The sequence below is a fragment of the Trematomus bernacchii genome, unplaced genomic scaffold (assembly GCF_902827165.1).
Source record: "Trematomus bernacchii unplaced genomic scaffold, fTreBer1.1, whole genome shotgun sequence".
NCBI lineage: Eukaryota > Metazoa > Chordata > Actinopteri > Perciformes > Nototheniidae > Trematomus > Trematomus bernacchii.
This window is the reverse complement of record NW_022987714.1, coordinates 8,483,246-8,506,281: the sequence shown is the minus strand read 5'-3', so window position 1 is coordinate 8,506,281 and position 23,036 is coordinate 8,483,246. Positions and strand designations below refer to the sequence as shown.

The window sequence follows — 23,036 nt, the reverse complement described above, 5'->3', positions numbered from 1 at the left end:
TTCAAATATTCAACAGCTGAGTGTTTTTGACGGACACATTGCCCAGGGTATTCAGAATAAACCACATACTTTACTGTTAACAGTTTGGATTGGAACAACTTTCAAATTAATCCAAACCCTATAAAGCCAAGGAGGAGGCCATTAGGTTAATGAGGCAACAAGTGAACTAACAATAGCTGTTGTGGATATAATAACAGAGGCTTACAAATAAATACCTGCCTGTTTTAAATGAAAGTACAAATATTTCAAACCTTTAATAACGTTGAAGTTTCCCCAGCTTCATCTGGCATTAAAGCATCACGTTATGTTATCCTCATTGCACATCTGTGATAGTTATTATAACTGACCTGCTTAAGTCAAATTTCCAGTCCATTCAGATATTTCTCCAATCTGTAAGTCATGGACGACTGGCAACCCTACAGCAAGCTTTGGAAAGCAAAACACCCCAGGGTTTTTTCAGGAGAGTTATTACTTTTCAGTCATGTGATAACTTTCTATTTCTGTCATTTTCTCCATTACGCATACAGCATTCGAGCTTTTGTGCAGTATTTTAGCAGAACAAAAGCACCATACAGTTAGATGCAGCATGCAGACTCAATGTGCCAAGCATACGGAAATGGTTTGCTGTGTGCACAAAATACATTTAAAGTATTTGTTCAACTATATAATAAGGAATTGCAAAACTTTTAACAACGTCATCAGTCTAGAAATGTGTTAAATGTCATTTTCTTATTTCCTTTGTGACATAAACACACATTTTAATGAAACAGCTGGACTCCAGAGCGACTAATGGAAAGTTGTATATTTGTGACTGGAAAATAACTGGAGGGGTTTTTCTATACTTCTTTACCCTAGGCTCACAGTTCACAAGCAACATTAACTAAATTACAACTGACATTCATTGTTGGGAGCTGCTGCAGGCTATCGTTTAGCATATATCTTATTGGTCTATGCTACACTGACTGAAGGGTCTGTGATAAAAGGCCAAATTATAGGATTTGGGAGCATGCCAGTGCACTGTGTAAAATCTGTCAGTCGATCACGTCAGTTCTGATGTTAGTCCAAGGAGATTACATCTGAAATTACAGAGAAGGGGAAGGAGAGTCCTTTGTGTTTTTCCTAATCCAGCTGGCAGTAATCTCAATGTCACACTCTGACTGCAACTGAATCAAACAGCTCATGAAATATAAGTCTTTTAAAAATCTACCAAACTACAATGATACACACTTAAATTAACATTTAAACGGGCCCTCAATCCACTCTCTGCATGTCCTCAACTGTGTTCAAGCATATTAAGATGTTTTTGAAGATTAACACATAACCTTCAACTGTAATACCAATAATCAACAGTCATACTAGTTGTTTTGGAGACAGAAATTGTAATACCAATAATGTTTGTTTAGCATGTAAAATGTATAGACATCTAACAGCTGCTTATCTCAGTAAAGTGAGATGCTTATCAGCTGATTGCTGTCATCAGCACTACTTATTGTCGAGTACATAGATGAACAATCGTTTAGGAGTGCACTTATAACTAAAACTATGCACATAATGAGTTTTAAAAGATAGTTTAAGCAATCTATAAAATACAAGTGTGCAGATCTTAAGATGTCTCTAAATCCCGCCAAAGCCACAGAAATAATGATGTTCTAACTGTTGAATTGTTGCTGCCAATTGTCAATAATTACTGTGCTTTATCTTAAATGTGTCATCCTGACTCATATCATAACAGTACAAAGTTGTTGTTATAATGTGGTCTTACTTGCCTTTACCTGTTTGATTCATGATCTCAGGCTACTCTGTTCCTTTCATCTTTAGTACTGCAAACAACTTAACTCCAACTCATCTTTGTTCAATTTAAGAAAAACAAAAATAACAGAAATCAGCAGACATTTTTAACTGCTGTGATACCTGGTTAAAATTAGACTAGTTTCACATGCCATTAGGAGCAGTAAACTCTCTAAAAGTGGGGTATATCCCCTTTATCGACTGTTATCACATTTATTAGCTGTGATTAATGTGTCATTTCCATGGTGCCAGTTGGTATTGCATTGTCGGGGAACACAAGTTCTCTCATAATCAGGGGTAATAAATAAAACAAAACAGGACCTATTACAACAAAAATTGCTTTATGTCGTGAAATCCATACATGTGTTGAGGTCGAGTAACACTAAATATATTTTGTAATTATGGATTTTTATTTTAGAAGCAAACTAAACTCGGATTTTATCTCGCAAATGTACGTTTTTTTATATGCATCCTCTTCCCTAACAGGTTTATGATGATGAGTCTGGAGTTTCACCATTCTTGTCATTATGATTACGTGGAGGTCAGAGACGGTGACAGCATCAACTCGCGTGTTATCGCTCGATTCTGTGGGAACAACAGGCCTGTCCCGGTTCACAGCTCTGGAAACAGTCTGCACATACTCTTTGTGTCTGATGGTTACAAGAACTTTGATGGATTCTTTGCCACTTTTCAGGAGAGCTCAGGTAGGTCAGAGACCAGTATAATTTACTACATTCTCTATTCATGTACCAGTCATAATATACGTCTATACTTTTGAGGACCTTATGTAGTTCCTTGCCCAAATCCTGACTAGAACCTAAGGGGTATTTCAACCTCCCACCTAAAATCAAGTCTTAATCCTATGACAACAGTCTGTCCTTACTTTATGGATGATGAATAAAAAGTCATTTGTTGAATCAGACTCAATGAACAAAAGAGGCTCTTGTGAGTAATGGGTAACAACAGATGCAAACAAGAGAAAAGTTTCCAAGGCACTCACAGTCTCATGTAAAATATAAAGCCTTTAACAGTGCGTGACTGACACCTGAACGTTTCGTCAGGGTGTTGAAACTGCTAACAGCCCGTTGAGAAAGTCAGGACCGACCAAAATGTGTTTACTTTCCAGAAATGTCCTCACTCTCGACCTTTAAAACTCAGAAACGTAAGTTACCAGCAGCTCAGCCAGTTCTAGTAAAAGTAAACGGAGGCTTTCTCTGTACAACTGCCCACACACATTTAGAAATGGAAAATAAAAGTGACATTTTAATAGCAGCTTTTAATATAAAACCCTTGATGTAGTTTAAGCTGCCATTCCTTTAGAAATACATATTTTATAGTTATAATGCTGATAAATACAGCATTTCTTCTTCTATACTAATGTCTACCACTTGTGTGTTTACAGCCTGCAGCTCTTCTCCTTGCCTGCATGATGGGACTTGTATCCTGGACAGTTCCTACACTTACCACTGCGCCTGTCTGGCTGGCTACACGGGCAAGAGGTGTGAAAATGGTGAGTCTGTGTAACATAACATAAACCTAATCTAAAGCATGATCATCTTGAAGAAAAATATTTATATAAAAAATGAGGGAAGAAAGGTTCTCATCCCATGCAAGAATAAACAAGTCTCATACTGTAGCCGTGACTTGATCTTTCCATCTCCCAAGGCATCTGTTAGAGTTAGACATTACTGTATTGACGCTGACAAAATCCCAGAATTATCTTAGGCATTTTCACCCGAAATCAGACACTCTTCATCAGACTGCCTTCGCTGTCCATGAAGTCTCCGTCCAAGCTATAGTTAACATCTAAGAAATATGTTTGCATGGGATAGAGCAGCATTGAACAAAGAAATATGAGGATTCATACTGCTGTGAACAGCTGGATAAGGTTTCGCAAGAAAACCAACTGAGAAAATAAGTTAGAGGGGAAAATGCTCATACATAATTAATTGAAAATCAGGAAAAAGTTGAAGAGCTGTGCTTTTTAGTGTGTGGTAGTTTCAGCTTCCCATTTTGGTTTCAACATTATATGCCACCCTAAAGTTTTCCACTGTTGTCTTCCATAAAGAAGTCACCTCAATCTGACGTTGGTGGCAACAACAAGCACTTTAATTGGAGATAAATTATTGGTATGTTATTAACATTGCAACCTGTTTTGAGGCTGCTGGTTGCAGATCTCAAGCTAAATACTGTACCAGTTGCAAAAATCGTTCTCCCCATACGTCACTTAGATGTAGAAACATTGTAAAATGGGGCCTTGGTAACAAAAAAAATAGACGTTTCAACTTAAATCTGTGTGGACATTTACAACAAACTGGCAGAGCTCCGATCTGTCAGGCGGGTACTGCTCAATCAGGGTGTGGTTTGCCTAAAAGGTATTTTATTTATGGGTGTCTGGACCCTAACTTCTGTTTTTATGTCCAACACACCTCCTTTAAGTTCTGGAAAAACAGACCTCTGAACCCACTCCCTTATATTTTGTGGTGTCATTTTCAGGGCTATATACAAGTCTATAAAACGAACGGTAAAACAATTGTACTTCTATAACATGAGCCAGTTTTTCCCCTGGAGGAGACACTTTCAAAACAGCCAGGAGTTTCATTCCACAAAGTGTGCATTCATTTGTATTCCCAGGAGAAATCCTCAGCTGTTAATTTTAATGGTCGTGAGTGGAAAACAGCTAATGTCTGACATTTTGTGAAGGAAATATAGTCTACTGTATATATCTGCCCCGGAGTCAGACCTGACATCAGCTATATATAATGTCTATGATAATCAACCTGTCATCTGTTGTAAGCCTGAACTAAAACTCCTTCTTAATAAGAGAGTCTTGAAACATTATTGTTGAAACTCAAGATAGGATATCATTAATTTTCCTCTCTCACTCTCTCTGGCACAGTTTAATCTATTCTTGAGTTTAATTTGTTTTGGAGTGCAGTGTTCAACATAGTTTCCAAGGCATTAACTAAAGGAATGATGATTAACTTACAGTATGTGTCGTGATGCTCAGTAAGTTAGCATTCCACCCTGGGAACTCATCTCAATTTGTCTGTGGACAAAAAAGACACATTTAGGTACATTACAACATTGCAGCCTAGGATGCTTGAACTTTGTAAACACATATTCAAAGGAGGTCAGCCATAGTTTAGTTTCGCCGTTTGGTTTGCAAACAGCTTTTTCCATCCCCTAAGGGACTTAGATTGACAATGCCATAAGGCAAACACTTCCCAGATTATAGGGAGGGTTCCTTGGTTTGCAGATTTAAAACCACAGTTTTCATGGATCGGACCCAACTTTAAGTCAACAACACAGAAGAATGTCCTGCTCACACAGTGTGTAGTGTTGCAATGGTTTGAAACCTCAGTGTTAACATGTGTGTTTGGGTTTTTGTGTTGGGTGGTGCAGACCACAACATTTACAATGTGATAGACATAAAATACATGACGTTCCTAAAGAAACAACACAGGCAAAGATTACACAATAATTCCCCCATTTGTGACATTGATACTTTTATTGCAGTAGGATTTAACACAGTATTCCAATACCACATTACCAATCTCTACTACGCCACTTCATAAATCCTCTTTTACAACACTGGAAAATTAAACAGTTTGATTAAAGCTATGTTTTTCTTCATTTACAAGCCATGTGTAAAAGTCTTGCTGTGAACTTTACCACAACGGGTGAAATTACTCATTAATGAGCCTCTTAGGTAGCAGACTATGCTTTTAAATCTTTGGACTTTTGTGAAACAGAGTTATTTGTCTGAAAGCTGAGGTTTTGTTGCAGAGGCTACCTGTCTGACCTGAAAACACCAGAAATGGTTGAACTCACTGAAGGTCTGATACAGCAGGGAGGAGTAATAAAGTCATGTTTGAGGTATGCTCGAAAAGCTGACTAAATCCCCATAGCCTTAATTTGGATGATCCAGCATTCAGTTAAAAAAACTGGAAAATATGACGTGTTCATGAATAAAATGTGCATGCCTGTATTTGCATTCAGTGGTGGGATGTCGCAGGCCTCCAGTGCCCACCCATGGATCCACAGAGGGTCTGTTTCATCACTCGGGGACTCGCATCACTTTCCGTTGTGACCCTGGCTTTGAGCTGCGGGGCTTCCGTACGGCCATCTGCCTGAGGGACGGCACCTGGAGTGCTCCTGCCCCACAGTGTGGTAAGATATCTATATTTTTGCCATACTGCTGAAATTAGAGATCTGGGAAATGTGTGTTTCATTTGCATCGGGTCTGGATGCCATACGTACTGCCTTAGAGACGATGCAGATTATGGAAAAATATCTTTTGCGGATTATACAAACCTGATTTTTCTTTCCTGTCTCCAGTGCCCGTGGAAAGAGTCTGTACTTTACCACCCAAGCCGAAACATGGGGACCACTTCCTGGTTTACGGACCTAATGATGTCCTCATTGCTCTACAGTACATGTGCTACCAGCCCTATGAACTCAGTGGGGGCTCCCAGAGAACCTGCCTCCCCAACAACACATGGAGTGGCACTCCTCCTGTTTGCACCCAAGGTAGGAACCAAAGTGTTTTCGAAAAATAATAAGGATTAGAGTTAAGATGGATGAGTCAGTGCAAATACTGCAAAGTACATGCAGGTTTGTTTCTTTATTTTGTTAAGGTCGGTCTTTAATAGATCACAAAATGAGTCATTCTGCATGACGAGCCAACTGGGTACAAAGATATTTGCAATAAGCTGCTAACAAACAATTAAGTAATGATATTTTGTATGTTCTCTATCCACAGTTAATAACACTCTCACTGAAGCAGAAAAGGACACAGACAAGACGAAAGACACTGGGCAAGGCCAGGAAACAGATAGTGACAAAGATATCAGCAAAACTACAGAGAAAGGCCAAGAGAACACAACTGGAGTAAAAGAAAGTGTTGGAGGGGGAGATATAAACACTGGGCATGAGAATACAACAGCAGTCGACAGCAAAGATAAATACACTGGTACCATTCCAGAGAAAACTGTGTCTGTGGGCGGGAATGAAGGAGAGCTGGAAGAAACACATACTGGGGTAGAGACACCCACTGGAGGCAGCAAAGATAAAGTGGATAGTGAAAGCCCAGACAACAGCCTGAACACAGTAGAAAATAAAGAACCTGAGGTAGGGAAGCCACCTGAGAAAAAAGAAGGTGACCCGAAAACAAACTTGGAGACAGATATCACAGAAATAATAATTGTGAAAAATGACAAAGGGCAACAAGAGAAGGAAAGAAAAGAGGAGCAGGTAAATGGAAAAGCAGATCAGGACAAAGTCGGCCCTAATGATGTCATAGCTGAGGGTGACAACAGAGTGGAGATCATTGAACTGGAAACCACAAAGAACAACACTGGTATACGTGATACAAAGGACACACAGGAGAAAAATAACACCATCGATTCTCCAGAGCTGGGGAAGAAAATCCTTCCCACTAGAATCAACATTACACAGTACACCCTGTACAGAGGCGGAGGTGAGGAGAGTGGAAAACAAAATGAAAAAACAACAGTTAAAGAGGAAAAGACTGAGAGGTTCTCCACCGGGAAAACAAAAGAAGAGTTGGAGAGGGAGGAGAAAGAAAAAGAAAAGGAGAAGGAAGTCAACCAAAGCTTCCCTGGTAAGCTTTATAAAAATAAAAAAGGAACATCACCCTCTTCCTGTTAGTCTCCACCCTCACTTCTGTCAGTTTTTGTCCTGCAGAGAAAAGCTGCCCACCTCTCCCTCGACTCTACCACGGCTACCACCAGCTGGTGCCAGGGATGGAGTCTGAGACAGTGGAGTTCTTCTGTAACCACTCCTATGCTCTCAATGGTGATGCTCGACGTACCTGCGGACCAGATGGTACCTGGAGTGGCAAGCAATCGCTCTGTGTTAGAGGTAATGGCTTTCTTTGATTTACTTTGGTCTATTTCCTGGTGATGTTTCTGTAGGCATACAGCATTTTTACATACAGGTTACTGAATTATTAAATAAACACTTTCTTATAAGGTTTGCCATGTAAAGTAAATCATTCACAAAGACACATTCAATGGTAATGCAGACTCGGTGTTGAAGTGAAAATGACAGGTCATGAGTTTCTTCCTTTTTATCAGGCCATCAAACATGTAGATATAAAGGCTATTAAGTTCTGAAATGCTTAATAAAATGCTCACATTAAATACAAGTGGGATTTTTGCAGTACAATGATCCATCAAGTTTTAAATGGTAATTTAAATAGTAAATGGTTTGGAATCTCATGAGCTCTTTGCCAAAAGGTAAGTGGTTAAATCAACTTCCTCACAAATGTAATAGCTAAGGATAGAGGACAATGCAAGTAATGCTGTTGGAGGATATACAGCAGCCAAAGGATATTTCCAGTTGGGTATTATTATTTTTTATTTACCCACACCACATGAATGCAGTTAAAGCATGGCACGGTTTTCCCTTTACAAATCCCAGTCAATATCCTAGTTACAGTAGCTCTGTGACATCACAGCTGATGTTAATGGGACTTTGGTGTTTATATTGTGTGTGTGATGTATGTGTGTTTATTTGCAGCATGCCGGGAGCCCAAAGTGTCAGAGCTGGTTAAACAGAGAGTTCTACCTCCTCAGGCAACCTCCAGGTATGTTTACCAATGCATCACGCTATATAATGTACAAACAGTACTGTAGATAATGCACTATTAAGTGACTAGAAATCTAAATCAACAGGTCTAATGCCATCTTTCTGCACTCATACCCAATTTACTCAACATTTACATACACAGCATTTACTCAACAAAGGGTATCTCCACATACCCTTGGCCTCTTCTTCTCTCCTCAGAAAGACACCTGTGCACAAGCTCTACTCTTCTGGGCTGAGCTCACTGTTCCAGTCTGACGACCCCACTAAAGCCCCCTCCGTGCAATCCCAGTTGCCCGAGGGCTTCCACCACCTTTACTCGCACATAGAGTACGAGTGTGTCTCAGCTTTCTACCACCACTCTGGAAGTTCTCGCCGCACGTGCTTGAAGACTGGGAAATGGAGTGGGCGTCATGTGTCCTGTTCACCAGGTGAGGGCAGCAGAGGACTGCTTGTTGTTGGACCACCACCCTCTCACAGAACAAACTCACTGACACACATTTTAAACAATGATAATTGCATAGAAAATGATGATGTGGTCACTCGGGGAGACATTGAGCTATTGAAAAAATATTATTAAAGTCTACTGTGTGCACACAGACTTTCCTGAAATATTATCACTGCCTCGAAATGCAGACATTGAACACCGCATTGACAGCATCTTTTAGGAATTTCAGCTAGCTGTAGTCCTCAGACTTACTTCCCTAAGCTACTAAGATGATATGAGCTGAAATGTACCGCTGCACTATGAAATAGATGAAGCAAGAGTTAAAAATTGACAACTTAAAGTACATAGACAACAGTTTCAACTTTCAAAATATTCAGTTTGTAAATACACAAGCTGTGACAGCTCTGTATAAGGGTAGATCCATTCACAGTGTACCTTCTCATCACTATAATAGTGATGCAAAAGAGAACTATGCACACTACCAATGGTTGCTGCGACACAGAGTGGTGGACTCAACATTTCAACACCAGACTTTAAAATAGTTATTGATTTTGTTAATTGAAGAAAAACAACGAGCCAGGCACTTAAATCACTATTTGAAATCACTAAACTGGCTTCTCTTTGTGGACAGCATAAACAGGTGTTTGGTCTTTTTGCCTTTAAATAAATTGGTGTGCACACATCCACAACAAGGTCCACGAACCCTGAAGGTCATTTTCCATGTGCTGGTGATCACAAAATCGTGGAACGTAAAAGTTGTAAGAATCTGCCTGGAAGTCTAAAAAGTCTATGTCTAAAGATGTTAAGTCTATTTATGTATTACTTTACTATTATTCATGGGAATAAGATATTTCAATCTCCTGTAGAATATATTTTTTAATAATTGTAGGAATGGGGAGGGTTGGACAGATGCCTAATTGTGTTAAAACACTATATAGAGATTGTCTAAGGCTTCTTTCATGAGTTAGAGGCTCTCACATTTCACAAGATAGTCTGGCTGTTGAGTATTTCACTCCAATTATGCTACTGCTTTGCATGTTGGCACACAATCTTTCAGACATCACTTTATGTGCAAAAAAAGGCTCTCAGAAGGGAAAGATCAATCAAAGACAGTCCCACAGTGTTGACACAGTCTCTGTGTAATTTTTTCCTGTATTCTTCACCCTCCCCTCTGTCCTCTCATCCTGTCACCTCCTCTTTGGCAGTGTGTGGGAAGCATCTGACCTTTGACCCAGAGAGGCCGGCAGAGGCTCACTGGCCTTGGCTGGCAGCCATCTACCGCCGCTCCACCAACAGAGCTGAGACCAAGGTGACCAAGGCAGGCGGCCAGGCAGGGTCCCTGAAGGGGAACGGTGGAGCAGGACCTGGCAGCTACAGTCAGCCCTCTGACTGGCAGCTGGTGTGCAGTGGGGCTCTGGTCAACCAAAAGAGGGTGGTGGTCGCAGCGCACTGTGTGACAGAGCTGGGGAAAGTGTATCCTCTTGATGCTGCGAAAATCAAGGTGGTGGTAGGGAAGCAGTATCGTGACGACCACCGTGAAAGTAAAGGTCTTCAACACCTGAGGGTAAGCCTGTGGAGATCTTTTTTATTTTGGGGACCCTTTTCAATCAAACTTGCACCCTAAGTCTTTATTTCCCCTTTAGGTGGCCTCCATAGCTGTTCATCCAAACTACGACCCCAATATCCTCGACTCTGACATGGCTGTTGTCAAGTTACTGGACAAAGCAAGAATCGGAGAAAAGGTCCTGCCCCTGTGCCTCTCAGAAAGCCAGGGGGAAGAGGCGAGCTCTGAGCAGGGGCTTGTGACTGGCTGGTCTCCTCTGCCTGACCCAAGTTTAGGTCCTGATGAGAAGGCAAGGGTTGGGCTCGTTCACCTTGCCGATATTGTGCCCTGTGAGCAGCAGTATGCTCGTAACGGCGTGCCAGTTGGCGTCACGGACAATATGCTCTGTGCCAGCCAGAAGCCTGACTATGAACCCTCTAACATATGTCCCTCTGACACAGGGGGAATCCTCGTCCTCCCCGCCCTCTCTGAGAACCCAGCCAGCAGCAGGCAGAATCCCTCTCTCAGCACACAGGTGCAGGGGGGGGGCAAAGGGCTGTGGAGACTTCTGGGACTAGTGAGCTTTGGCTATGACCAAGGGGAGTGTAATCCTGACCTCTACACAGTGTACACACGTGTAGCCAACTTCAAAGACTGGATAGAGAGCAATATGAAATGAAAATTTTACTGTATGACGTCGTTCCCTCTATGCTTCAAAACAGCTTCATATCTTACAGTTCTTTCACACATCTTTCTTCTGTTTTTCAGTGCTTTTTAATCTTTTTTTTCTTGCACAAGGGCATTTTCTTTCTCAATGCAGAAGCACTGGAAACACTTGACAAAACAGTGCTCTAACTGAAGGGGGTGCTAACACATTAGATGTGCTGGGAATCAGCCTGAGGTTACAGACTTGAAAATGACCAAAAAAACATTATACGCCTCTGGCTGACATGTTTTGTATTGTACTCAATGGGATGTATATATATGTTGTAATGTACTGGATTATTCTATCGATTCATATGACGCAAGGGATGTATATATTGTATCAAAAGACAGAAAAATGATGACGATTTTAATTAAAACATGTGGGTGTGTTAAAGCTTGTCTGTGTCTTATATTTAATCATAGTGTAACTCCGTATGTTTGCTAGAAGGAATATATTCTGCTGACTGATTGGTATCATTATATTGAGAAAGACAAATCTTATATTTGCTCTATGAAGCACACAGTGTGTTTGTGCTGTGAGGCAAATGAATCGAGGTCACAGAAGCACCATTTTCACAACCATAAACGGAGCACGTTATTCACAGATCAAATCCCTTTTCTGTGCTCAAATTAAATCAATGACTTCCATTCTGACCCTCCTCCATTATTCACTAGTGAGTCTGAGACGAGCTGCAGCATATATTGACTTCCAAAAGGGGGCAATAAAGAATACACTATTACTTTATCTCCAATAGAATGAGTAGAGGAGCTGGACTCTGGTTGTAGGTTTACTGGTTTTTATTTCAATGCCTTCCAAATAGTTAAAATAATTTTAACTACATTTACTTTGCACAAGTAAATAAAGGTTTAAACATTTTAGTACTCCAAACTATACCAATGAGACTTGCATATTCAGGCAGTTTAAAGGTACAAAGATGTTATGAAATAAAACTCAATCATATCAAACTAAATCAAATAAACAATTAAATCGTCAAAAACTGACACTGTTTTTCTCCAGTTTTTTAAAAGATGTTACCAAGTCTTTAAAGGTGGGGTAGGTAAGTTTGAGAAACCGGCTCGAGATACACTTTTTGTTATATTCCATGGAATGCTCTTAACATCCCGATAGCAATGAATATCTTAAGTGCTTTGACAAAGAATCCATAAAAAAATGTCATCTGTGGAAGCCGTAGTACTGTAAAAAGCACGACCAATCATTTTAGCCGGCCCGGCTAAAATAACTGGATGGCCTACTTGCCTGTCAGCCTCCCATCGGGGCACAAACTTATCTCGTGCCCTCATTGGTCATGTGCGCGTTCGTGTGTGTTGGAGGAGGGGCTCTGTAAGGAAGTGGCAGATTTTTTCCGGCTGTGTATTTTCAAATTCTAGCACACTCGAGCTCAGCTGGTTTCTCCAAAATTACCTACCCCACCTTTAAGCCTCCGACAGGAAGCTCCAAAGGTGAGGGAACTTGAATCTTTATTAAAACCCTGGCAGAGCGTATGGAGCTGGGCGCTGGCTTACATTTTTTGTTGTTGAGATAAAACAAGGAGCCTGTATAGTAAAAGAAGTACAACTCTGTCAACTGGCGCCTGGCAGGTGTAACTTTTGTTTTTCGTAGATTTTTCAGCAGCTTTTTGCTATGGCTGGAGATGAAGCTGATGAGAGTGAAAAAAAAAAGACAAACATCTCACCAATGATCCCTTACATGACAAATGTGATTCATTGATTAGTGCATTCAAGACCCGATTTTCGAAATGAAGTTTGACAGTTATAGACGGAGAAAAGACTGCTCTAGAATGGAAGAGGAGTAGCCTATTAATGTTTGGAGCTTTCCTTAGTGAAAGACTGATATACTCCTTAAGTGCAGGGATGCAAACTTGTCACCTTTCGGCGAAATTTGCCGTTTTGATTCCAAAATAGGTCGTTTGTGTGATTCATGTAGATCTGCAATAAAAATATTTTTGGGGTATGGGGGGGGTCTGGGACCCGGAGTAATCTGCGGCCGCGAGCTGTTATGTGCCATCATGACACGTATCTTGTACTTGAGTAAAAGTAGAAGCACTCAGATCTTGTACTTGAGTAAAAGTTGAAGTACTCAGGTCTTGTACTTGAGTACAAGTAGAAGTACTCAGATCTTGTTCTTGAGTAAAAGTTGAAGTACTCAGGTCTTGTACTTGAGTACAAGTAGAAGTACTCAGATCTTGTTCTTGAGTAAAAGTAGAAGTACCAGAGTGTAGGAATACTCTGTTACAGTAAAAGTCCTGCATTCAAAATGTTACTCAAGTAAAAGTAGAAAAGTATCATCATCAAAATATAGTTAAAGTAGCGACAGTAAAAGTAGTCATTGTGCAGATTGGTCCATTTCAGAATAATAGATATGATATGTTTTATAATGATTGATCATGAAAGTGTTCTCAAAGCTGGTAAAGGTGCAGCTAGTTTGAATGACTTTGTATACTGCAGGGTAGCTTGTGAATTTACTCCAGGTGGAACTAAAGTCTGATTTAACACTTGATTATATTTCACATCATTCATCCACATCTGTAAAGTAACTAAAGGTATTAAATACATGTAGTGGAGGAAAAGTACACCATTTACCTCTGAACTGTAGAGGAGAAGAAGAACAAAGTAGCAAAACATTGAAATACTTAAATAAAGTACAAGTATCTCAAAATTGTACCCAAGTATAGTACTTGTTGAGTTTATGAACTTGGTTACTTTACACCACTGGCTATAAAGATAGAAAGACAGCCTTGCACAGAGGCATGAAAATACATTTTCAAAATGCTCAACAGTCCTGCCAAAATTATAAACTGACTGCTACACAATTAAAATAAATGCTTAAATATATTTATATTAGATGTGACTCTTTGGCGTTTCTGTTATTATTAACTGCTGCTTTAGTTGTTCTGACTGCTAAAATCCTCTGTTATTCCTCATTTTAAAGCCGATATTCCGTGGGGTCGGGGGGCTCGGATCCTTGTCACCTTTTTCATACCTGATGAGTTTGCATCCCTGTAAGTGACAAGGTCACACGATATTTAACTTTATATCCTTCTACTTTATTTCTTCCATTTCGAAAGCTGCTTCACAACATGTAAATTAATAATGTAAAACATTTTATTTATTTACAGCAGGATCTGGATGAGCCTAAAACATGATACAGATTTCCAAACCTATATAGCCTGAAGTTGTCGGAGTAATTATGCCTCTACGTTTCCCAGATGGATTGTTCTCACCGTTTCTTCCTCTGGACTTCTTCCCTTTCCTGCTTATTAAAATGGCAGACTTCAACGTGCCAAAAAGAGAATGCATTACCCTTGTCCTGGAAGTATTTCAGTTTAAATAATTGTTAAAACGTGTGTATTTACATTTGTAAGTGCTTTTGTCTTTTAAATACTTTCAAAAGCAATCTGAAAGATCAGTTACAAATATTTTAAGTTTATTCTATATCTTCCATCATTGTTACAGGAATGCAAAACTGCTAAGCTTTTGCACTCAAAGGAACAACATCTTTCAAAGACTATCTGTCTTTCCTTCACCCATTTACTAAAGTGGAACAACAGCCTGGTATTGTCCCATGTTTCCCAGGGCAGAGTCCTCTCCACTCAGGCTGGGAGTCTGCGTGTTCACAGGCCCCGGTGAGCTCACAGGGCAACACTTCACCGAGTCCTGTCCTGTCCTGGGAAGTACCTGGATAATGATGAGAAAATTCTACCATGAGACCACCATAGTGAACACCAGAGAGGCAGAGGGGCAAAATACTTAACACCAGACATACAAAATGTTTAGGTTTCGGTCCAGATTCCCAGTTAGGCTGCCTTATGGTTTGTGCTCAGTGTGAGAAAACCTCTTAGAGCTAGAACATTTTGGCACTAAGGATCCACACACAGCTCCGTTGTTAGTATTCTTCTCTGACATAACAACGTGGGACCGCTAAGAGGATGTCCTGATCATTTACATTAAGGATAATTCTTGTCTCAACTCATTTTTGTCTTGCTCTTTCCTATTGGAGATGTAACTGTTTAATACACAATTTAAGTATTAAGTTAGGGTATAGTTTTAGCAAACTTGACTCAAATGAGAGTAAATTGGTTATTGAGATATATTTACAGCTTCAGATTAAAATTAATTTATTGAACGAGCGCATTTAATTTAACATTTATGCATCATTAATGGGGTTCTATGGCACAGTGGAATTAAACAAACTGAGTACAGGCTTTGGTTACACAGGCAGTACTTGTAGGAAGGATCACTTAATTGTTGGTTTTAACCCTATCAGTGGGATCACTAGCTTCATACTGCAGCAATGTATGTCCCTATTTTATTATCCCATTTTCTATCATACCCATAGCAGCTCACCCAGTTGCTTCCCCCACAACTATTTTTATATTCCTTCGTCCCTCTTATACATACAGTACCTAAACGGAGCGGGGTATTATTCAATCATTACCGGCCATATATACCTACATAAAATGTTAGATAGCCATCCATTCACTTCACAGCCTTGAATAAATATATAACACACTGATGTTTCCACACAAAAAGCAATTTTGTTGTGCTGATGTAAAGCACCGGCTGTGTTTTCATCCATACTGTATGCAGGCCTATGCACAGCCAGAGCAATATGATTTATTATAGCTGTGATTGTTTGACTCCACCAGCAGCTGCAGAAAGCCTGCATGAATTCAAGCTGCTGCTTAACTGAGCAAGGGAGAATGAGGAAAAGTGAGTAAAGAGATAGCAAGATAGAGGAATAGTGGAGCAGATAATATGCAGTATTTTCAGGCAGGTGTGATTCCTTTGTTTGGTGGGACATTAACATTTCCTTGGTTCGCTTGTTCACCAAAACATGAGCAAATATCCAAGGCTTTGCACACAGCTCAATACTTGCATTAACCTTTCCCCCAAAGGAGCCTCCTAACCTCCCCGGGTTATTTCTGAAGACGTGCCAGCTTTATTACCTTCCAACATCCTCGTAACACTTCTTGGTTTTCTGATTGCTGCTGAGAGGACACCAGCACTGACCAAAGCCATTAAAGGTTAATGTACCCCCTCTACAGAGGCAGATGCAAATGGTGTAGCTGTATATCACAGATCCTTATTCAAATGCACAACATTAAAAACACCCGAAATTTAGGATGAATCCAATCCAAAAGGTTTCATTACATACTATAGGATACCATGCAGAGAGAAGGACAGATTGCAGTGCACATGAACCTGGATTGCTACAATCATTAAATCCAACCAACTGATTTTGGCTGATGATTTTGCCGTCCTGTTTTTATCTAGAGCTAGTCTTTAGAAGGGTACGCCAAGTGAAGAGCTTAGATTAAACATCAATAAATTGCAAAGAAAGGGAATAAATTAGTGATGTTAATTTACCAACTTGCCATGGGAAAAGGAGAGTTACTTGGTGCTCTCTGTACATTGGACAAAGACTTCCCAAGGGAAACAGGCCTGAGTCACAGCTTCTTGCAGCGACATGTGTTATATTTCTGGTGAGGAGGGTGAAGATAATTACCCAACTGGTTTTCCTGCTGGTTTGCATACAGAGTAAGATCCTGACATTCCTGTATTGACTTTCCTTCACAGGCCAGTACATGCATTGTTTTGAGGCCAACAGCATTTCATTACAACATTAGATGTTGTATTTTATTGTTGCCTCTGTGTTTAGTGTCCTGTCTGTCTGTAACTTTGTGTGGTAGTGTTACCACTGACAGGTCTCTCTTGGAAATGAGACCTTGTGTCTCAATGAGATTTTACACCTGTATAAATAAAGGCTAAATAAAATAAAAAATTTCACAAAACACCGCAGCATTTCAGAAAACGCCACAGCATTTCAGAAAACACTACAACATTTCAGAAAACGCCACAGCATTTCACAAAACACCACAGCATTTCACAAAACACCGCAGCATTTCCCAAAACACTACAGCATTTCAGAAAACGCCACAGCATTTCACATTGGACGGAAAGGGTATTCCTTTAGGGAGAACACTTCTTGTTTGTGATTGGACAGAGCCAGCCAGAGAAGCACTGCTGTGATTGGTTGTTTTTGCTGCCAGTCAAGAAATGACGCTTCGTGATTGGTCAGCACCCGACAGCGCAACATGTCCCAACACATCAGCCGTTAGCTGTTAGCACACACTCAGAGCTCACAGCTCCTCATGAGTCATATCTGTTCAGAAACTGGACAAAAGTTAAACATGTACAAAACACAGACTGTCTGTGTCATGGCGAATACAGTCGCTGCTTTATTTGTCTGTATTACGGTGAAACTCGAGCGATTAGAGCGATGCGAAAAAAACATGAATTAATGCTTTATTTTTTTAAGGGGCTTATCTCCATGTAAATACTATGGTAGACTACCCAATATTCGCATCGCTCTAATCGCTCGAGTTTCACCGCGGCTGTCAGCTGTGTTTGCTCCTGTCATTCAAACAAGACGCGCTGGAGAGGGGGCGGGGCGTATCGCCATGTAAATTCTATGGGAGATACCAGCGACAACACAATTAACATATTTTACTGTGATTTAATTGTAATACATGTTTCAAAATGATGCCGAAGTAACTACATACTGATACCGGTTAGTAAAAACCATGAATTAATGCTTTGACAAGACGGCAGGCGAAAAACCTTTTAAAATGCGTGTTTTCTGAATGGAATCGGATCGATCAGGCTAAACTAACCTGTAGCTGCTCCGTCCACACTTACAACAACGTCATACAGACATAAATAAAGCAGTGACTGTATTCGCCATGACATAGACAGTCTGTGGTTTGTACATGTTTAACTTGTGTCCAGTTTCTGAACAGATATGAGGAGCTGTGAGCTCTGAGTGTGTGCTAACAGCTAACGGCTGATGTGTTGGGACATGTTGCGCTGTCGGGTGCTGACCAATCACAAAGCGTCATTTCTTGACTGGCAGCAAAAACAACCAATCACAGCAGTGCTTCTCTGGCTGGCTCTGTCCAATCACAAACAAGAAGTGTTCTCCCTAAAGGAATACCCTTTCCGTCCAATGTGAAATGCTGTGTTGTTTTCTGAAATGCTGCGGCGTTTTGTGAAATGCTGTGGTGTTTTCTGAAATGCTGTGGTGTTTTCTGAAATGCTGTAGTGTTTTCTGAAATGCTGTGGCGTTTTCTGAAACGCTGTTGTGTTATCTGAAACGCTGTGGTGTTTTCTGAAATGCTGTGGTGTTTTCTGAAATGCTGTGGTGTTTTGTGAAATGCTGTAGCGTTTTCTGAAATGCTGTAGCGTTTTCTGAAATGCTGTAGCGTTTTGTGAAATGCTGTTGCGTTTTGTGAAATGCTGTAGTGTTTTGTGAAATGCTGTGGTGTCTTGCACTTCAGGGCCACCGTAAAGATGATTGTCTTTTTTTCATAAGCAGGCCAAACCAAAGGGGGAGGTTGGCCTGTACTTGAATTTTAATGGACAAAAAGCCATACATCTATTTATTATCCTACAAAGCAAACTGCTTTTGAAAGTTCTTAACCAATCATTTAAAGGTAGGGTAGGTAAGTTTGAGAAACCGGCTCGAGATACACTTTTTGTTATATTCCATGGAATGCTCTTAACATCCCGATAGCAATAGCCGCGTTCACACCAAGTACTTTCCTGTACTTAGTTCCGGCACTAAGAGCCCTGGCGCTTTTAACCCCAGGGTACTTAGTACAGATCGCGTTCACACCGGAGTACTTTTCCCTGAGGGAAGATTACAAGTACAGTAGGTGGCGGTAAGCACCTTAAAGTTGTTTGCAACCCGCTACAAAACAAGAGAAGAAGAAGAAAAACTGATACAGGATCTGTTTAATCGCCATGTCGGTTTTCTTTATTGCACTCTCAAGACATAACATTAAATAGAAATATTTTAAATGTAACTAAAGTGTCAGTTGTACATGTCAGTAAACATTGTCAATATAAAATAAAGTGTCAGTTGTACTATATAATAACAGTAATAACAATATAAAATAAACTCCCAGGTGTAGGGAGTCTCAGCAGCAAACCCACCTTTATTATATATCTTCCTGAGACCCACTGCATCCGTCTGCCATAAACACTATGCAAACATACATGTTAGTTTTGGCCCATAGTGGACTCCATGTTGTGTTGTGTGAAATGGGGGGGAATTAAAAGTTTAGGTCAAATAATATTTAAAATTATATAAATTGTCATATTTGTGTATGTGCCCCTGCCATTCCCCCACAAGGTTGCAACATTGATGATAAATAAATGACAAATAAAGCTTTGCCAGTTTATAACCGATGAAACATGATGGTATCAGAATAATCACTTACATGTGATGTATAGGATGCTACACAGGTCACAAAAGATAAAGTGTCAGGAGAAATAAGCTTAATCGCCATGTCGGTTTTCTTTATTGCACTCTCAAGACATAACATTAAATAGAACAATTTTAAATGTAAATAAAGTGTCAGTTGTACATGTCAGTAAACATTATATATAAAATAAAGTCATAACAGTAATAACAATATAAAATAAACTGTCCCAGGTGTAGGGATATTCTCAGCAGCATGCACACCTTAGTGCAACGTTGTGTGTCGTGTGTCAGTATTTACAAAAACTATACCAAATAAACTGTTATTAAATGCAGTTTGTCGCTCATCCTGCCGCTGCGCCGACGCTTCCTCATGGCGCAGCGCCCACACTTCATCCTGGTGCTGCTGGCGCTCCATCTGCTGCTTGAACACTTCTGCCTGGCGCTCCATCGAGGTGAGCATCTTGTCCTCCGTTTCCTGGGCCTTGGTGAACAGCACCATCTGATCTCCACGCAGCGACTCATTCACCACGGCACGCCGGTCCTCCAACGCCTGGGCGGTGTCAAAGAAATTCGCATCCCGTGTCCGCTTTCCTAAGAGGGGAAAATAAGCAATATACAATATACAAGTTTAGTCGCCATGTAGTTTTACAACATACTAGGAATGTGTTTTTTGTATTTTCACAAATAGAATTAAGGTTTCACAAATCTGAAACTGTGTTATAAAGAATCTTTTGACTCTCTGGGATAATCCAGTCCAGATTTGATGAGTCTAGGTATAGTGGTTTTAGATCAGGACCTGGTCTAATGTGGTCTACATGTAAAAAAAGCACTGAAATCTCCCTTTTTTTTTATTTTCACAAATAGAATTAAGGTTTCACAAATCTGAAACTGTGTTATAAAGAATGTTTGGCCTCTCTGGGATAATCCAGTCCAAATAAATCGGCTATGCAGCGATTTAAGAGGTTCAAACACGGAGGATTGTTCCTTTTTGAAGAGTGCTTCATGTATGCTTGAACTTTGTTTAATGTTGTTGAGGCAAGTTAAACATAAAATATGATGAATATTATGAAATAAACATGATTGTGAACATCAGTTCGATGCGTAACGTTCTTTCAAGACAAAGTTACAGTGTGTGTGTACTGTGTGCTCGGGGCCGGTGTTAGCCTATTATGGCTAGCATGGCTAGCTTGATCTACTGAGCAAATAAAAGTACATCTGAGACCATTATTGTGCAGATTAAAACCCCAGTGCATGTAGTTGATTTTACCTTCGTCGTGGTCGTCATCGTTGGCCACTGAATCCGCCGTTTGTAGTCCTGCCCAAGTTTCTTTATTTTTAGCCGGTGTGTGCCGTGGGGCTGTGCACATTCCCAGGTCGAGTGAAAGCTACTGAACTGGCTTCAGTGCATTCCCTGGGTCGCGTCCTCTGCGTAGATCTCCAGAAGCGCCGACACCTCCTCATCATTTCTTGATGCTTGCCATAACTGCTTTCAAAAACAAACACAACGCACGGAGCGTTGTGTTTTTGTAGCGAGGAAAAACAATGGCGTCTCCACACAACATTTTCAGAGTTGTACGGGCGTGGTTTGCAATTCGCCCAGCCAATCAGCACTGGGGCACTTTTGGAGCACTTTTCACCCACAGAAAAGTACGCTCTCTGAGCTGGCTCTAAAAATGGGGGTAAAAGTACCCGAGATTAAGTACGATTTTTGGTGTGAACGCGACATAAGGGGTACTCACGGAACTAAAACGCGAAAAGTACGGTGAAAGTACTCCGGTGTGAACGCGGCTAATGAATATCTTAAAGGGCCCATGTCATGCTTTTCCGGTTATTACCCGTCCCCTTGTGTGTTATGAAGGTTTTTATGCATGTAAACGGTGTGCAGAGTCAAAACCCTCAAAGTACACCCTGTAGCGAGTAAAACTCTAACACAGAAAATATCTCCCCAAAACGCCTCGTTGGAGATACGTCACTGCCCATTTGATTCTGAACAAAATGGACCAATCCGGAAGAGCTATGGCCACACCCAGCGGCGCTGGCCGCACCCTCTGCCAGCCTAACATTTACTGTTGGAAGCTCTGGTTCAGTTCACAATCGATCCAGTCATGCCAATGCCAAGGACCTGTTTCCTGAAATGTGAGGAGAAATCTGAGCTGTTTGTCCTACCGACGGAAGAACCACGAAGAAGTCAGTGGTTGAAATGTCTTTTTAACACTGTTCCTTCAGAGGTTCGAAGACCGTTACTGTGTGCGCGGCATTTCACAGACGAAAGCTTCCAAAACATTGCCCAGTTTGAGGCCGGATATGCACAGCATTTGAAACTGAAGGACGATGCTATTCCTAGTTTGTTTGGAGCAGGGGAAGATTCGGGTACACAACCTGTAAGTTTGCATTGTTATTTGTGTATTTATCAAACAAGGTATCTACCACGACTGTTTAAATGTGTAAACGTGTTTCGGACTGCTAAGCCAGTGCTAACTGTGCTAACTAAGTTGCTAGCGTTTCCATATCAACTCTAATATCAGCAGATGGCCTTACATACATGTATCTCATAGCAGGAGAATGTCTGCATTCACACACGAAATACTCATAGACAGTATACTCCAGGTGATTTACCGTACAGTCAGTCGCGAAACGTAATTACATTATAGCTGGCGTTCCGAGCGTGTATGCTACCGAGCTAAACAACAAGGCTACTAAGAGCTAGACATGAGTTTGCTCGGAAAAACATTGTTTTTATGCCAGCTACAATGAATGTAGCAGACTACCCATATAAGATTGCAATTGTAAACATGTGCTTGATAGCCTAATATGAACCACTATCTGTTGTTCATAGTATAGTATAGCATATTGAACAACTGAACAACTAGCAAACGTAGATTAGCATTGTAATCCAGCTGGCAAACTGACGAACATCAAACAACTAAGTTTCAATAATATTTTGTGAATAGCCGCGTTCACACCGGAGTACTTTCACCGTACTTTTCGCGTTTTAGTTCCGTGAGTCGCGTTCACACCAAAAATCGTACTTAATCTCGCGTACTTTTACCCCCATTTTTAGAGCCAACTCAGAGAGCGTACTTTTCTGTGGGTGAAAAGTTCTCCAAAAGTGCCCCAGTGCTGATTGGCTGGGCGAATTGCAAACCACGCCCGTACAACTCTGAAAATGTTGTGTAGAGCCGCCATTGTTTTTCCTCGCTACAAAAACACAACGCTCCGTGCGTTGTGTTTGTTTTTGAAAGCAGTTATGGCAAGCATCAAGAAATGATGAGGAGGTGTCGGCGCTTCTGGAGATCTACGCAGAGGACGCGACCCAGGGAATGCACTGAAGCCAGTTCAGTAGCTTTCACTCGACCTGGGAATGTGCACAGCCCCACGGCACACCGGCTAAAAATAAAGAAACTCGGGCAGGACTACAAACGGCGGATTCAGTGGCCAACGATGACGACCACGACGAAGGTAAAATCAACTACATGCACTGGGGTTTTAATCTGCACAATAATGGTCTCAGATGTACTTTTATTTGCTCAGTAGATCAAGCTAGCCATGCTAGCCATAATAGGCTAACACCGGCCCCGAGCTGTTGGAGTAGAATACCTCTGCTACGCGCCGTTCGTTGGATGAGGCTGGATCTCTATTAAATTAAGAAAGGA

General features: G+C 40.8%; 1 protein-coding gene across 2 annotated transcripts in view; it reads left to right on the top strand.

The window, feature by feature from the left end:
* The window catches only part of pamr1 (peptidase domain containing associated with muscle regeneration 1), a 70,160-nt gene extending 58,670 nt beyond the window's left edge, over positions 1-11,490 (top strand). For both annotated transcript variants that reach the window (XM_034141270.1, XM_034141269.1), the window contains 10 exons: positions 2,275-2,492; positions 3,191-3,298; positions 5,791-5,961; positions 6,130-6,321; positions 6,554-7,414; positions 7,498-7,674; positions 8,335-8,401; positions 8,602-8,831; positions 10,054-10,412; positions 10,492-11,490. In XM_034141270.1, the coding sequence (XP_033997161.1) occupies positions 2,275-2,492; positions 3,191-3,298; positions 5,791-5,961; positions 6,130-6,321; positions 6,554-7,414; positions 7,498-7,674; positions 8,335-8,401; positions 8,602-8,831; positions 10,054-10,412; positions 10,492-11,070 (2,962 nt within the window). In that variant the 3' untranslated portion in view covers positions 11,071-11,490. The remainder of the gene's footprint in view (positions 1-2,274; positions 2,493-3,190; positions 3,299-5,790; positions 5,962-6,129; positions 6,322-6,553; positions 7,415-7,497; positions 7,675-8,334; positions 8,402-8,601; positions 8,832-10,053; positions 10,413-10,491) is intronic.
* The last annotated feature ends 11,546 nt before the right edge of the window (positions 11,491-23,036 follow it).